Source organism: Ptychodera flava, chromosome 4 (genome assembly GCF_041260155.1).
Source record: "Ptychodera flava strain L36383 chromosome 4, AS_Pfla_20210202, whole genome shotgun sequence".
Taxonomy (NCBI): domain Eukaryota; kingdom Metazoa; phylum Hemichordata; class Enteropneusta; family Ptychoderidae; genus Ptychodera; species Ptychodera flava.
Genome location: NC_091931.1, coordinates 1,787,511 through 1,805,538, shown reverse-complemented (window position 1 = coordinate 1,805,538; position 18,028 = coordinate 1,787,511). Strand labels below are relative to the sequence as shown.

The window sequence follows — 18,028 nt, the reverse complement described above, 5'->3', positions numbered from 1 at the left end:
GTCTATGATTCGATATTCACCGACTCATTCTTTCTCTTCTTTGTCGATCGATGAAAGTAATTTAATCTTCAATACTCTGTTCTAATTTGACAGATGTAACATCTTCACCTATATTGTCATTAGTTTCTAACCAACGTACAAAAACTTGGCCCGTTTGCCAAAGCACATGAGTCTATGATTGCATGAACGGCCGCACTCTATGCATTGGGAAGATATTGATGTTGCAGTCTGCCCGAAAAAAAAAACAAAACCCGAGGATGTTTAGGCGATAACAAAGGCGATGACTCAGTTAAATAAAACAAAACTAAACTTCGGACATCATATTTTTGTCTTGGCGTACACTTGCCGGTTCGATGTGCGACCATACGCTGATCGCCAATATTCTCCATAAAGCTAGTCATAACAATTCTGCGACAATTTCTCCTTGTGAACGTCCTTGAACCCGTAGCCGCGACCATTGTTTTTTGATGTGTTCCGTGCTTGATGATTGGTAGAATTAATGTATCAAAATTTGAAGACACATGTGACTGAACCCTCTGATTGTTAGACAATTGACGGTGTATAGGGGCGAGACGGAAGGCAACAACAATCCAAGGACCAAGCTAGGGAGCATCATGCATTGCATGCTTTCTAACAATGAGCCGCCTGTTTCCATAACTATCATACCATACGAAATCCGGCTTTGACCAATGTTCCTGTCCTGTTTCGGATGATAACTTTCGAGCTGCGTAACCGATGTTGAGGTTCAGATATCCGAATATCTTTCGTGTTCGAAAGGCTTATTGATTTACAGTGAATACAACTTTTGTATAATTAGTTTACGTGTACATAACCCAGCACACGAGGAAAAGCCAAATACTTACCAATACCAGTTGGAAAATTTCAGCGAGCTAGTCGCTCTCATCAGAGGTCGAGGAAAAAAATACGTCGGTATCGTTGCTCCGCATGTTTATTGTTGTTTGTACGACTAGTTTGAAAGTCATAGACTTTCTTAACGGGGAAATTCATATTGCCATTCAATATTTTACGCACGAAGTCACCTGTCACCTCCATTCGGAAGCAAAAACGTTTACAGAATGTTTTTATAGTGAAAACTAGCTCCAGGCCGTGACATGTCTCTAGTTACGAAGAAACTTCGTAAATCAAATCGACATCAACATTGAGCTGATCGTGAACCGTTAAATAAATGTCGGCAAAATAAAACATCAAATGGTTAAACTTTTTTTTGGGGGGGGAGAGAGAGGGGGGAGGGGAGGGGTTTATGCAGTCGCGAACTGATCATGGTCTTTAGGATGGATAAATGCAGGGTCGGTTTACACATTTGCGCTGCACAGATATCGAAAATGTACAGATATTTTCCCGAAATTTGACTTATTTTATAACATGAGTAGAACAAAACCAAAAATATTGACGTTACTCTTCGGATGTTTGACTCGCAAGTTTGCTAAAGTTAGATTACATGTATACTTACAGAAAATGGTCGCCGTAGTCTTCTGTTCAAAAAATATATGTTCTTCAACACCACGTTTCTGATGATCGGTGATGTCACATTTTATTATTTTTATAAATATAAATTAATGCACCGATTTCAAACTATAATTATTTTTTCTTTTCGAATTGAGAGAGTTTTAGTAGTTCTGTAGACGAAACGATCGGAAATAGCAGAGTATCTTGGCAATGGCACGACATCTATGCTATCGTTTAGCTGCAATAATTGTACAGTTGCAGCCAGAGCCCCGGGTAAGCCGAATTCGGAACGTAATAACGCCAGTTGCAGCGGCGTCGTGGATTGACTGTACCTTTGTCATTTCTGTTGAAGTACACCTGTTATTGCTACAAGTATTGTGGGCTTCATGAAACGTTGTTTCTCTGTACATGTATACTGGTCTTGCCGTTATATTCAGTGTCGTATAATTTGTTGTTTGCATGTCAACACATTGGCCTGTGTACAACCTCCAGTGCACACTAATCGTGACCGTAATTTACACAGACATAAACATTCGATCCCGTCCGTGAATGTCAAAGGTGAAAGGGATTAACTTGATCCCGGGTATCAAGTCCCTGGCCTTTAATGGCGATGCAAAATTCACAAATTTTGACTGCTGCTGAAGCCATGTCCTTTCACGATACCGCCAAGTGAGTGTAATCCGTCCCATACAAACATAACATGGTCTCGTACCTCCGAGACTCCATTCTGAAAACATGTCGAAAATCTTACTGGCGAAAGATATATTTTCACACCTTATTGAAAGAAAATTTCTTTACTGCAAGCTCCTGTTTGAGAAGTAACTTATGGTACCGTCCGCTAACTACCTCCATTGGTCCACGTACGTATGTGCGTAGTCCCAAAACAAATTCACGTCATTTTTCGAGCTGCATTTTTTAGGGCACGAATATTAATATCTACAGTCTACACTGCTAAAGCGTCCTGCTACGCAAGTGCGACTACTCGATGTTGTGACACTTGGAGAAAGTGTTTTGGCGCAGAGTAAGGGCGCAGTTTGGGTGGCGCAATATACCGGCGCAAAATGGGGGCGCAGTTTGAAATGCGCCGGCGCAGACTGCCGGCGCACTTTGGTGATTTCAGACCGCTTACATACCTGTATATATGGATAACTTAGCAATACAATTTTTTTTACAAAATGTCATGTGACCTTGGTGACCTTTGACCTCAAATATACATATTTGTCCATAACTCAGTAATCACTAATGCTACACCCTTCATATTTGGTATGATGGGACACCTTATTACGCCACATATTGTTCCTCATTAATTATGTGCATATCTAATTTTGAGCGAGCCAATAGAGCCAGAGGTCTGATTTTTGGTATGTACGGATAACTTAGCAATGCTATTTTTTTGACAAAATGTCATGTGACCTCGGTGACCTTTGACCTCAAATATACATATTTGTCCAAAACTCAGTAACCACAAGTGCTACACCCTTCATATTTGGTATGATGGGACACCTTATGACGCCACATATTGTACCTCATTAATTATGCACATATCTAATTTTGAGCGAGCCAATAGAGCTAGAGGTCTGATTTTTGGTATATAGGGATAACTTAGCAATACAATTTTTTTGACAAAATGTCATGTGACCTCGGTGACCTTTGACCTCAAATATACATATTTGTCCATAACTCAGTAACCACAAGTGCTACACCTTCATATTTGGTATGATTGGACACCTTATGACGCCACATATTGTACCTCATTAATTATGCACATATCTAATTTTGAGCGAGCCAATAGAGCTAGAGGTCTGATTTTTGGTATGTAGGGATAACTTAGCAATACAATTTTTTTTGAAAAAATGTCACGTGACCTCAATGACCTTTGACCTCAAATATACATATTTGCCCATAACTCAGGAACCACAAGTGCTACACCCTTCATATTTGGTATAATGGGACACCTTATGACGCCACATATTGTACCTCATTAATTATGTGCATATCTAATTTTGAGCAAGCCAATAGAGGTAAATGTATGATTTTTAGTATATAGGGACAGACTATAGGATAGAAATTTTTTGACAAAATGTCATGTGACCTCGATAACCTTTTACCTAAAATACACGATTATGTCAATAAATAAGTAACCACAAGTGCTATGTCCTTTATATTTAGTAGGATGGGAGACCTTATGACAACACATGCTTTACCTCGTTAATTATGCCCATATATAATTGTGGGCAAGCCAATAGAGCTAGAGGTCTGAATTTTGGCATATATGGATTAATTAGCAATACAATGGGTTTTTTTTTTGAAAATGTCACGTGACCTTGATGACCTTTGACCTTGAATATGCATATATATGCATAACTCAGTAACCACAAGTTCTTTACGCTTCAATTTTGATAGGATAGTAGACCTTAAGATTGTTTGCAATAGCCCCGCAGATGTTAGATCAGATCTTGAATTATGTGTTCAAAATATTCGTCAATGGATGATGTCAAATATGCTGATTCTTAATGATGGCAAGACTGAAGTAATTCAGTTTTCATCGCGTTTCAGAAGAGGTGCGATGAAGTTGAATTCCTTAAGAATTGGCACATTTGACATCAGTCCGTCTGCATCGGTAAAAAATCTTGGAGTACATTTAGAGTCTGATGGTTTCGTGACGAATCAAGTAAATAGTATTTGTAAATCTGCTTTCTTCGCTTTGTACAGAATCGGTAAAATTCGTTGTTTGATCGACAAGAAATCCACAGAAAAACTTATACATGCTTTTGTGACATCGCGACTTGACTATTGTAATAGTCTCCTGTATGGGATTCAAAAATACCAACTTGAAAAATTGCAGTCTGTTCAAAATGCTGCTGCACGCTTAATTAGTCGTACACGGAAATGTGAACACATCACGCCTGTTTTAATGGATTTGCATTGGTTACCTGTAAAAGAAAGATTCAAGTTTAAAATTCTTCTCCTCACTTTCAAAATCCTAACCGGTAAATGTCCAGAGTATTTGAAGTCACTGATAGATATTCAGGTTCAACGACGTGTTCTCCGTTCTTCTGATAAACTATTGTTAATTCGGCGTGATACGAGGAACACTACTGTAAACTATGGTTTTCGTGCTTTTTTAGTTGCTGCTCCAATATTATGGAATGAACAAGCGTTTACTAATGCTATTTTAAATTGTTCGGTTCAATCCTTTAAGCGCCAGTTGAAAACTTATCTTTTTAAGGAATGTTACTGTGTTTAATGATATGTATTGATTTTCTTTTATTTTCATTCTTATTTCATTGTTTGTGTACAGAGCACTGAGACGAAGTGTAGTGCGCTTTTTAAGAAATAAATAATAATAATAATAATGTCACATCTTGTACCTCATTTATTATGCACATATGTATTTCTTGGCAGGCCAATACAGCTAGAGGTCTGATCTTTTTTCCCGATTTAGAACCATAACTTAGACATGCCTCTTGTTTCAAAATGGGAACAATGACATAGACCTATGTGTCCATAGATCTGAACATATACACTCCAGTGATACTTCTTAATGACCTCATTTCCCTGCCCCATCAAGACTAATACTCCTATTACAAGTGGGGACTATGTCATTGTCAATGACTTGTTACTTCTAGAATATACAGAATATTATCTCACATAGTGAGTGTCTGAATATTATTCTGAATTGTATTCTAAAGCACATTCTGAAAGGACTCTTCTGGAATATACAGAATATTATCTCACATAGTGAGTGTCTGAATGTTATTCTGAATTGTATTCCTAAGCACATTCTGAAAGTAACTCTTCTGAAAATTTCACATTCTTTGCCACTGCACCATCTCCCTAATACATACTGATGACCCACAGTGTCCACTCAAGTCTCACTTTGATTAGCTTGTTTGTTCATTCCAATGAGCTCTTGTGGTATTAATGTTTTAAATTCTGTGTGTGTGTCTTTATTGTGGGCAGATCGTCCATGTAGTTGACACGAATACGTAGTGTCTGTTACCGGCTACCAAAAACTATGAAAAATAGTAAAGAATGAGCTACAAAATCACTATCAGTTTTAAGTTGAAGGTAGAATAAGTCTGTGCCTTTGTATAAAATACTATAAAAATAGTAGAAAGTGAGCAAGCAGCTGAAAGTTAGTCGAGGAGACCTTAACCGCATATCATTTGCATCTCATTGTCAGCTACATGGACTTTGTGCTGTGTGTCAGTTTGTTTGTTTGTCTATATCTAAGAATTATGACAAAAAATTACAATGTTCGTTTGTGTATGTAGCTAACTTTCCTCATTACAGATATATGTCTGGATTGACCTGACCAAAGTTAACAAAACTTGCTATGTAAATTGAAAATACTCTGATATAATATTAGTGAAAGTGGTTTAGCATTGCATAACTGCATAACTAGTAACAAATTAATGTAGTTAAGAGACTTTCGTACTAAGGAATATATATCAGTATAGACTTGACCAAAGTTGGCAAAATGCCATGTACGTTGAATTGATACTATGATATGGCACTAATAAGTGGCTATGTATGAGTTTGAAATCTGCATTTTAATAGTTTGTATATTAAATGCTCTTGCTAATTAGGGACAAGAAGGAATGAAGGAAGAATATGATAAACGTTTATGAATATTGCTATTTTGATGATATGATTACTACAGTGTTGAAATACATGTCTTCTACATGTAGTATTTTCAATGTAAAACAACAGATATGAAGTTACTGATCCAACAACAAAGATGCCACCTATTTAGTATATTAAAACCTGGAAAAAATCAAGCATGATGACATGGTTTTGTATTTTTCAACAAAGCATCTTTTAATAAATCATTCATGGAAATTTCAGAAAATCTACAACACACCTAGAAAATAGAAAGAGAGATAAAACTGTCCTGCAAGGACATACACAAAGACTGCTGAGAATGAATTTTAGAAAAGCACCCTCTGTGTCCATAACTAGATGCAAAAATTGCCAGTTTTTTATAGTCGGAATGCTAGTTTTCAGCATGCAATTGGAAGTTTGGCAGTGCAGTTACTATTGTAGCGATAATGATGGCACAATATGTCCCTGTTAAACATAATAGGTTGGTTTGGTTAAAAGTTTCCAATCTACTGATCATCCAACAAAGATGCCACGTATTTAGTATATTAAAGTATGTTCAACATTCTTACAGACTAAACGGAAAATCTATACCTGCAGGGTCTGGCATTGTGTACATGTGTGAACTGTTTTCATCAGAGGGTAAACTGGGCATAGTGGTCGTACAACGTATATAGCAAGTAACTATTAGTTCTATTTCTCTTGCTATTACTAATAATGAATCAATATGAATAAAATTTCTGGTGCGATCCCAAGGGCTGAGCCCTATGTGATATTATAAAGAGATAGTAAATCATCCAATATCTTCATTTCATATGTATCCATCAAAAACAAAATGGCTCTAATAATTGTAGCTGGTAAGAAGGCTCATCAAAACTCATCCTCTACCCCTCTTCCAGGCTTATAAGCGAATTATAGAGGATCCAAGCAACTGGCCATAGATGGCGCTAGTTGATTACACTAGCCTTTCCATGCACTTAACAAAAATGGATGTTAAAGCTACAGGTCCTATCTTTGTCTGCTTTCTCTTTACAGGCTGAAATATCATACAAACAGAATCCAAAATTTCTCAGTCAGCTACAGTATGCAGAAGAAAACGGCATTCCTTGTGTTGCTATCTTAGGAAAGGATGAACTTGAAAATGGTGTAGTAAAGTTGAGAAATACCTCCACCAGAGAAGAAGTAAGTCATTGCTCATCTCAATTGGTAACCTGAGTTTCATCACAACTTGCCCATTATGTAACTGTGTTCATCCACATCTGAACAGTGTTTGTTATACAATTCATTGACACTTGGCAGTATCGTTTATGAAATGTAGCACATGTGATAATCAGTCAGTGTTATTATGGAATTCAAAAATGTTTGGCAACATCCTGTCTATTAATTACAAATTGACTTATTTAATGACCTTTTGTAATTAGGGTGGCAGCCCACATTGGTTTTATGTTTTCACCACTTTGGAACTCACTCTTAATCTTAAACCCAACTAATGAACAGGACCATATCCTCTCTAGGGACTTGTAATCAAAGTACCCATTAACAAGTGGGGGCTGTGTCATCAATGATGACTTGTATATGTTGGTTGCCTTTATATGATGAATCTTCATCACAGAAACTGCTTGTCTAATAGGTCTTTAACATTTCAAGAATTTCTATGCTTGCTATTGATGAATGTGTACAATACGGGGTCTGTTAGTATGAACCATATATACTGAAACAATTCTTTTGCCATAAGCATACACTATTGGGTTGGCAAAAGGACTTTTCCACTCACTATATATGGTTTAATGGTACATGTACTGCCACGAGGTTAGGGCATTGGCAGCCTCCTGGGCCTTAACTGCTGGAGTCCCTGTTAAAGCCGCACTTGTCAATCCCAGGTTCTCACATTAGTGGAGTTCTCCTCCCTGTCAAATACTTGGCCAGTACGATATTTGATTTCTATAACATTGATTACACAAACTGATCTCAACCTTTTGTCACCTTTTGCTGATCCTGCAAACAGAGTTTATGCAAGCTTTTGATTGACGGTCGGTTCAAATTGCCAACGGTCATTGATTCCCCCAAACAAACGCTCGAATTTCCTAAAAAATTGTCTTCCAGTCGCGTTAGACTTAGAATATAACCACAGAGTTCGATCGGCAGCAACTTCGCGCTGACCGCTTGGCAGTTGCCTGTTTGGTGTTCACTTACACAATGAATGCTGCTATAAGCTTCTCGTCCTTTTAAAGGGAGGCTCTGCCTTTAAAGACTTTCTTCAATCAGGTACTTGGCGGTCAGCTAATTAATTCATTAGCTTTTGTCTTTGAGATATGGCTTCCAAATTCGACGGTCTCAATGCACTGAGTCCAATCAGTGTGAGCCAAACTGTCATTTCATCATAGCAATCAGTTGGTTGTAGCTCCTTTCATCCCAATGCCAAGTTTGTGTCGAATTCTGTAATTTCACAATAGTTGAGTAGACATAAGTATTGCTATGAAGCTTCATAAGTGAAGTCCATATACCTAAACTGATTTATACACAAATAGCTTTACTCACGTCTAGCAACCCCTGCACTTGCAAGTGGCTACCAGTGAGTGTAGTTTTCTCAATCTCAACAGCGATATGGCAGTGTTCGAAATTCGTGGAAAATATCAATCAGTCACCAGGACTGGTAACTTCAAAAAGTTGCCTGTCCTGCCAAAACTTACCAGTCCTGATACTGCGATTACTTTTATGTGCCTAAGTATTTTTGTTATGCGCTGTTGAGTAGGATGAATTTACGGGAAAGAAAACTGTCTTGCCATAAAATTTGAATGGGAGCCCGGAGAAAAAATAGCAGACATAGTTTTAAAGAAGACTCCCCACGCTAAAGTGAACCTGTCCGCCGGACTGGTAACTTTTTTATTTTACCAGTCCGGCAGAAAAACAACCAGTCTCGGACTGCCGGACAGGTGTTATTTCGAACACTGGATATGGTAGGTTCCACTATGAAAACTGAATATTGATGCTCATGACGTCACTAGCAAGCATGATGCTGGCAACGAGGGCGCACTGTTAAAAAAGCTGGACGCGTTTGAATTTCCAAATAGTTGAGTTGACATAAGTATAGCTATTCTTACAGAAATTAGTTTAGGTATAAACTTTAAAGTCATAATTTTGACAAAATTTATTTGATGTATTTTACAGGTTGAGGTTGCAAGGGCAGATTGCATCACTGAGATCAAGAAAGCATACCAATCCAAGCCATAGATGATGGAAAGATAACTCTAGGTTTATGATTAAAATACATAATAGTAGTGAGGGTATGTTAGAAACATACTATCACATTTACCTTCATTTCCTCGTATGAACTTTTGTGAAAACTTTGCTCAACCTCCTTCCACAGGAGTAGAATTCATCTACTGTAATTTAGAGTTTTATTGCCTGAAGAACTGTGAATTTAAACATTAAATAAAACATTCATACAGATCTCAAAACAATTTTTGGGAGAGGACATACTTTTTTTAGCTCATATTTGGTGTATGTATCAATAGTGAGTCAGTGGTGTCTGTATGTCTGTATATTTGCGGATTATCAACACGAACTAGGTGAGCAATTGTGAATCTCCAATCAAGTGTTTACAGCCTATTTCCTCACAGTTACATCGTATGTATAACGCCGACTTTACAGAATCTCTGGTGGAGACTAAATACTGTATGTCATTGGAAGATCAAAGGGCAAAGGCAATCATGGACCAATCAGTTTGCTTACAGAACGGCCATTATCAGCATACCCTGGAGATACCACACACCAAGCTTACACACATAGCAGAGAAATGACTAAATTTATATGTTCTTAAAAGACGTCTTCTTCAAGATCCTGCTCTCCATGAAAAGTACAGTGCAACTATAGACAATTACATAAAACAAGGTCATGCAAGACAAGTCAGTGACCCTTCAAGAATGTTCTCAAGGAAAAAAGTGACCCTCCCCAATTTTCATGTGCAACTGAAACTGGTTACTGATACTGTAAAATTGAGGTCAAAGGTCACTCTTGTCACATGACATTTTGGGAAAAAAACTTTTCTCTAATACTTATTCCTCTCCACCAAAAATCAGACTTCTAGCTCTATATTGGCTAACCTAGAATTATATACGTGCATAATTAATGATGTACAGGATTATGTAAGGGTCAAAGGTCGAGGGCAACCCTAAAATTTGGGTGTGTAATTTGGTTCAAAACCAGTCATTCTTCAATAGACACTAGAACTGTAGGACTAATAGATAGGGTAAGATAAAGCTATTGCTTAGCTGCCGAGGTCCAAGGTCATAGAAAGTGTGGAAAAATAATAGTTTAAAAATCTTCTCTTGACAGGGCCTGTGAGTTTGAAATTTGGCACATATATAGGAACCTGGAGAAATTTAATCGTTAATTTTAATGCCAATGAGGTCAGTTTTAAAGTGAAAAGCCACAATGGCTGCAAGATAAAGGGTCTTAATATTATTGATATGGAGGGAGAGCGTCACTGTTTGTTGCTCTTGTAAATTTTTGGAGGATCACATTTATCTTGCAAACACTTTTGAAGGGTCCACTTTTTCAAATTGATAAACACTGGCCCTCCCTCCCTATAATTTCTTTCAAGTCCCCCTATATGTAGAATGCGTCAACACTCATATCGCAGGGTACTACTCCATAGAAGGCACAATTGAAGCCCTAATAATGATTTATCAGTGTATATGAATCAAAAAAGTCAATTTGAGTGAAAATGCATATGTTTCCAGCTTAAACTGAAAATGCGTGTGTTTCCAGCTTAAACTGAAAATGCATGTGTTTCCAGCTTAAACTGAAAATGCATGTGTTTCCAGCTTAAACTGAAAATGCATGTGTTTTCAGCTTAAACTGAAAATGCGTGCGTTTCCAGCTTAAACTGAAAATGCATGTTTCCAGCTTAAACTGAAAATGCATGTATTTCCAGCTTAAACTGAAAATGCGTGTGTTTCTAGCTTAAACTGAAAATGCATGTTTCCAGCTTAAACTGAAAATGCGTGTGATTCCAGCTTAAACTGAAAATGCGTGTGTTTCCAGCTTAAACTGAAAATGCATGTGTTTCCAGCTTAAACTGAAAATCCATGTGTTTCTAGCTTAAACTGAAAATGCATGTGTTTCCAGCTTAAACTGAAAATGCGTGTGTTTCCAGCTTAAACTGAAAATGCATGTGTTTCCAGCTTAAACTGAAAATCCATGTGTTTCTAGCTTAAACTGAAAATGCATGTGTTTCCAACTTAAACTGAAAATTCATGTGTTTCCAGCTTAAACTGAAAATCCATGTGTTTCCAGCTTAAACTGAAAATGCGTGTGTTTCCAGCTTAAACTGAAAATGCGTGTGATTCCAGCTTAAACTGAAAATGCGTGTGTTTCCAGCTTAAACTGAAAATGCATATGTTTCCAGCTTAAACTGAAAATGCGTGTGTTTCCAGCTTAAACTTGAAAATGCATGTGTTTCCAGCTTAAACTGAAAATGCGTGTGTTTCTAGCTTAAACTGAAAATGCGTGTGTTTCTAGCTTAAACTGAAAATGCGTGTGTTTCCAGCTTAAACTGAAAATGCATGTGTTTCCAGCTTAAACTGAAAATGCGTGTGTTTCCAACTGAAAATGCGTGTGTTTCCAGCTTTATATAAACTGAAAATGCATGTTTTCAGCTTAAACTGAAAATGCATGTGTTTCCAGCTTAAACTGAAAATGCGTGTGTTTCCAACTGAAAATGCGTGTGTTTCCAGCTTTATATAAACTGAAAATGCATGTTTTCAGCTTAAACTGAAAATGCGTGTGTTTCCAGCTTAAACTGAAAATGCGTGTGTTTCCAACTGAAAATGCGTGTGTTTCCAGCTTAAACTGAAAATGCATGTGTTTCCAGCTTAAACTGAAAATGCATGTGTTTCCAACTTAAACTGAAAATGCGTGTGTTTCCAGCTTAGATTGAAAATGCATGTGTTTCCAGCTTAAACTGAAAATGCATGTGTTTCCAGCTTAAACTGAAAATGCATGTGTTTCCAGCTTAAACTGAAAATGCGTGTGTTTCCAGCTTAAACTGAAAATGCATGTGTTTCTAGCTTAAACTGAAAATGCATGTGTTTCCAGCTTAAACTGAAAATGCGTGTGTTTCCAGCTTAAACTGAAAATGCATGTGTTTCCAGCTTAAACTGAAAATGCATGTGTTTCCAGCTTAAACTGCAGAACACGAGCCATGAATCTTGAATCGTGAATCTCGAATTAGGCTTACCCTAGAGAGGAAATGGATAATCAGGTTTTTGCAACAGTTTTTATTGGGCCCAAGTCAACTGGTTTACAATTCTTCCTCTTTAACTTCTTTTTCTTTAGTTCAGTTGCTCACCTACAACTCAAAAATTGCTTTACGTAAACTTCTCAGGGCTAACAGCTACATATGACTACTTGTGCACCTGACCCTATAAATTTTGATTGGTCACATGACCTGGTGGTTATATTGAATTTTTCCCAAAACCCAAAAATGGCTTCTCCTGATGACCTAGTGGTCTGGTCAATTTGAGATTTGCAAATAAAATCTTGAGTGGTCACGTGATCTTGGCCGCCATATGGGATTTACAAAAAATACCATTTTATGTTTTAAAAATCTCCAGAAGAACCAACACACTGATTGAGCTGAAATTTTACTCATATCATGCTTACTGTGAGTGCTTTCCAGTTTGAATCAGTTAGTGGTTTGTTGGTCATATTGGATTTTCAAATAATTCCAATTTAATCATTAAAAATCTTCTCCAACGCCAAAACACTATTATGTGAAATTTAAATTGTATCATCCTCAGTGTCAGTACTTTTAAGTTTGTGAAAGACATTTCTATCACTCACATGGTTTGGCAACCATATTGGTAATTACCAGCAAATAATACTCAAAAATCTTCCTTTTCTGATGAACCAACACACTGATTGAACTGAAATTTTACTCATCCTTAGTGTGAGCACTTTCAAGTTTACGAAGAAACTTTGATTGGTCACATGGTTTGGCAGCCATTTTTGGATTTTCAAAAAATTCCAATTCAATTTCTAACAAGTCATCGTTGATGACACAGTCCCCGCTTGTCCATTTTGTTATAATCTTTGGTGTCTAGGTAGCTGTGGTCTAGGTAGCTGTGGAATGACATTGATGCAACGGGTACATCAGGCCTGTGACTTGCATAATAAAGTAATCTGAGGAACGTTCAATAAATGACTCATCTCTGCCGGTAATGACCACTCAAGGAACTTTTGATTACATCACACATAATGATGCCCTTACTGCCTCCAGTGTCATGATGGCACATACTATACACATGGTTTGGTGGAATTTTCGAAATGGTATGGGATCGAGTATGTTGTTGTAATCAGCCATTTCCGATCATATAATGAAACAAATTAATGTGCACAAGAATGCAGCCATAGTATTTTATCTTCGTATCACGTTTGAACAAAATCAGTCCATCGAGGGACAGTGACCTATGTTTATGTTTCAAAGACATAAAAAAATCACACCAAAATTTTAATCAAATGGCTGTCTATGACCATATGGATCATAGCACAAAATTAGTAGACATGCATATGTATGCCATATAGTACTTTATCTTTGTACCAAGTCTCAACAACATCGGTTAAAGAATATTTGCATATGATTAAGCCTCAAAGACATGAAAAAATCCAAAAATGACCATCTGACAGCGATATTGGAAAAAAATGACAATCTGGCAGCCATATTGGAACAGTACAAAGTATTTAGCTACAAGAATATTGGAACATGTCACGAAGTAAATTGACATGTATATGTATGCCATAGTGCTTGATCTTTGTGCCAAGTTTGGACAAAATGGGTGTAATGACCTTTGAATTACGGTTCACAGACATGCAAAATTCCAACAAAATGGCAGTTCTGCAGCCATATTGGATCCTATCGCAAGCTTAATTGATACATGCATATGTATGCCATTGTGCTTTGCCTTTGTGCCAAGTTTGAACCAAATCGGTTCAAGGATGTTTGAGTTATGGTTCGGTTAAGACATGAAAAAATCGCAAAAATATGGCCGCCTGTCGGCCATATTGGATCATATCACGAAGTAAATTGGTGTTCATATGAAGGACATAATGTTTTGCTTTTGTGCCAGATTTGAACAGAATCGGTTCAAGAATGTCTGAGTTATAGTTCAAAGACGTGAAAAATCGCAACAAAATGGCCGCTTCACGCCCATATTGGATCGTATCGCAATATAATTTGACATGCATATGTAGGACATAGTGTTATGCCTTTGTGTCAAGTTTGAACAGAATCGGTTCAAGGATCTTTGAGTTATGGTTCAAAGACACGAAAAATCGCAAACAAAATGGCCGCCTCGTGGCCATATTGGATTGTATCACAAAACAATTTGACATGCATATGTAGGCCATAGTGTTATACCTTTGTGGCAAGTTTGAACAGAATCTGTTCAAGGATGTCTGAGTTATGGTCCAAAGACATGAAAAATCGCAACAAAATGGCCGCCACACGCCCATATTGAAACATATCGCAAAATAATTTGACACGCATATGAAAGCCATAATGTTATGCCTTTGTGCCAAGTTTGAGCAGAATGTTCTCAAGGATGTCTGAGTTATGGTCCAAAGACATGAAAAATCACAATAAAATGGCCGCCTCGTGCCCATATTGGATCGTATCACAAAATAAATCAATGTGCATCTGTAGGTCATAGTGCTATGCCTTTGTGCCAAGTTTGAACAAAATCAGTTTAGCAGTGTCTGAGAAACTGTTGATGACGGACGGACGGACGGACGGACGGACGGACGGACACACGGACGGGACCCAATCTATAAGTCCCCGCCGGACTTCGTCCGCGGGGACTAAAAATCTACTTCTCAAGTACCATTTGATTTGAAATTTCACTGGTATCATCCTTGGTGGGAGTTCTATCAAATTTCAAGTGTGAAAAACGTTTTCATCAGTCAGTCAGTGCTTTTTGGACAACTGAATGTTTTCAGGGAAGTCCCCTTTGGTATGTGAACATTTTGTCATAAAAGCAACAAAACATTACAAGAATTCAAAAGTATTTATTTAATATAAAATCCTGGTAGAAACTAATATATACATACTAACATGATTTCTCTCTGGAGTAATTATGATTAAGAAATGTTACTTAGTGACACATTGTACACATCATATAAACTACAATAAAATGCTCATTTTTCACTTTGAAAATATAAAATATAAAATCTTGCATGAGTTGCAATGAAAATTAAAAGCAACAATTATGGTCATGGAAAATATATTTACAGAGAGTTATACTTTGAGATGGTACTATGATTTGTCTGCTGTCTGTTTTCATATTTTTTAAATATCACTTCGGTCAAAGTACAGCAGTGACATTTAAGTCTTTGTTTCTCTTGATCTGATAGACTTCACTTTAAGGATTTAAGTGTAATCTGTGTGTTTGACACAGATGTGTTTTGTAAACTTGCCACACTGCTTCCTTCCTTCGTCTTGACAATAGCAGTTGCCCTAATGTCTCCCTCCAAATTTATCTCAACCTATCAGCACTCCTCTGCACATGGCACACACAGCCTCAGCAGACTTTGTTCTTGCATGTTTCATTCATTCAGCTCTCATTGCTAGCCGCGTCTAGACTGTTGTCAATGAAACTCTGTTAGTTAATCATCATAGACATTGAAATTTTTCAGTAACTACGATCTTGTCAGACTGAGTGAAAGGTCACTGCAGGTTCTCCTTTTGAATACATTTAATATTTTTGAGTACCTTTTGTGAAAGATATGTAAAAGTGTCCTACATATACAAAAAAAATCAAATACAAAGTTTATTTAGAAATTCATGACAATCCAATGAAAACATACAAATTCAAAAAGTACTAGAGGAATAACATTCTTACAACAACTATTTAATAACCTCATAAGATTATAGAATTTTTCAAAGGCATGCACAAGCATGTGAATTAAGTACATAAAGTATTGATAACATTTGGTTGTTTGGGAATAGATTTCAAAAGCTTTAGCTCCCTTTAATGGCAAGTGCCTATCATTTTATAAAAGAACATGGAGCAGCTAGATTATAACTGCTTTTTTTTTTTTTTCAAATCATATACAGAATTATGTCTAATATCAATCATGTTAGAAACTTCTGTATCGATAGTACAGAATAAATTTAAATTGTCATAAAGTACAGCTATACTCCGATTAAACAGGGGCAGTATAGATGTCTGTCCCCAGGGGTAGGGGGTTGGGATAGAGGTGTCTTAGTCTAGTCACAGGTTTCTCTTTGACATTGTTTATTTTAATATGTTTAGCTATGATATGTATTGCCAATAAAGATTCACAACTAGCAACCTTTGGTGTCTTGGTCTCATCTAAACATCATCCTTTAATATGTCGTGTATTTTGCCCTTTGACAATCTAACATACAGTTTTATCACCATGCTGTGTCTATTATCCGGTGTGTTTGATTGCCTAATATACTAATTTCAAGCAAGGATAAGTTACTAATCTGTGGTCACTGTCACCAGATTATCACAAGATAAATTTTGACAAAGTCAACAGTGAACACATGTACACAGATATAACTGAAGAAACGGGAGAAACTAGAGAAAGCGGTGTCCAGAGGTGATCTATAAACCAAGTTGAAACAAACAGAAGGCAAAGTAAACTTGAATGTTCATTTGTAAATGAACAGACCAGAAAGGAGGAAGAACCTTGATAACTTATCAGATATAGGTTCAAACTCTTCCAAGTGGCCTAGCACGAATCACAGCCACTTCACGAAGATCATGATCAAAGTTAATTGGACAAGAGGGGTCATCAAATGTAACATGTTAAGATTTGATGATGTTTTTTACCATCTAGTTTGAAAATATATCTTTAACTTCATGGGTGTTCTTGCAGTACGTATCCAGCACTTTCCTATAGTCTTTCTTTCAAATTACAAAACAAGACATGTTTTACATACAATGCAAGTTTTATAGCGATATACAATGTACTGTTTTGCAGTGTGTTCAACAATACATGTGGGGTTGTTGGTTATATGTTAGTGACTGCAGTCGTGACTACAGCCTGGTATTTGGCTTTGAATTTTCAATAGACCAAATGTGCTAAGTTAAAACTAAAACCAAGACAAGCGACCTAACAGCCGATATAGCTCCGCTGTGTTTATGTAGACAATAACTATTTTTGACACATGTTGATGAAGAAGGTGGAAATCTTTGATAGCTCATTTCAGTGGCCAGAAAAAAGTGGCTAAAATAGCTGCAAAAATACACAATTGAAGATTTCATCATAATCTTAATATATAAGGTTGGATCATCCCTAGGAACATGTCAACCAAAGCTATCTGACGAGTAGTTTTTTGAGGATGAAATTTTCTGACCAAAAACAGCAAAAACAGCAAAAATTCAATATATATTACTTAGTTCATCTGTAGAAACCTGTATACCAATTTCAAAGCTATCAGACTTGTTCTTTTTGATTGACACATATTTTGACAAAAAATGGCAAAAATTGCAGATTTCATCATAATATCAATAAATATCACTTAGTTCACTTATAGGAACCGTATACCAAATTTCAAAGCTATCAGATGAGTACTTTTGGAAATACACAGTTTTGCCCAAAAGTGGCAAAAATTGCCCCAAAAATACCGAATTAAAGATTTCATCAGAAATGTAATACATAATACTGAGTCCATCTATAGAAACCTGTATACCAAATTTCAAAGCTTTTTCAGAAAAACACTTTTTGACCGAAAATGGCAAAAATTGCCTTAAAAATGCAAATTTGCATATTTCTGCACAATTTGAACAAATCTGAAATTGGTCATCCCTAGGGACCTATGTACCAAATATCAAAGCTATCTGACTTGTAGTTTCGAAGAAGATTTTTAAAGATTTTTTTACCAAAAATGACAAAAAATCAAAAAAATTTCCTTAAAAATACAAAT

At 36.7% G+C, this 18,028-nt stretch overlaps 1 protein-coding gene across 2 annotated transcripts in view; it reads left to right on the top strand.

Moving 5' to 3' along the window:
* LOC139130347 (histidine--tRNA ligase, cytoplasmic-like) overlaps nt 1–9,533 on the top strand; it is a 79,286-nt gene extending 69,753 nt beyond the window's left edge. For both annotated transcript variants that reach the window (XM_070696113.1, XM_070696114.1), the window contains 2 exons: nt 7,108–7,254; nt 9,241–9,533. In XM_070696113.1, the coding sequence (XP_070552214.1) occupies nt 7,108–7,254; nt 9,241–9,303 (210 nt within the window). In that variant the 3' untranslated portion in view covers nt 9,304–9,533. The remainder of the gene's footprint in view (nt 1–7,107; nt 7,255–9,240) is intronic.
* The last annotated feature ends 8,495 nt before the right edge of the window (nt 9,534–18,028 follow it).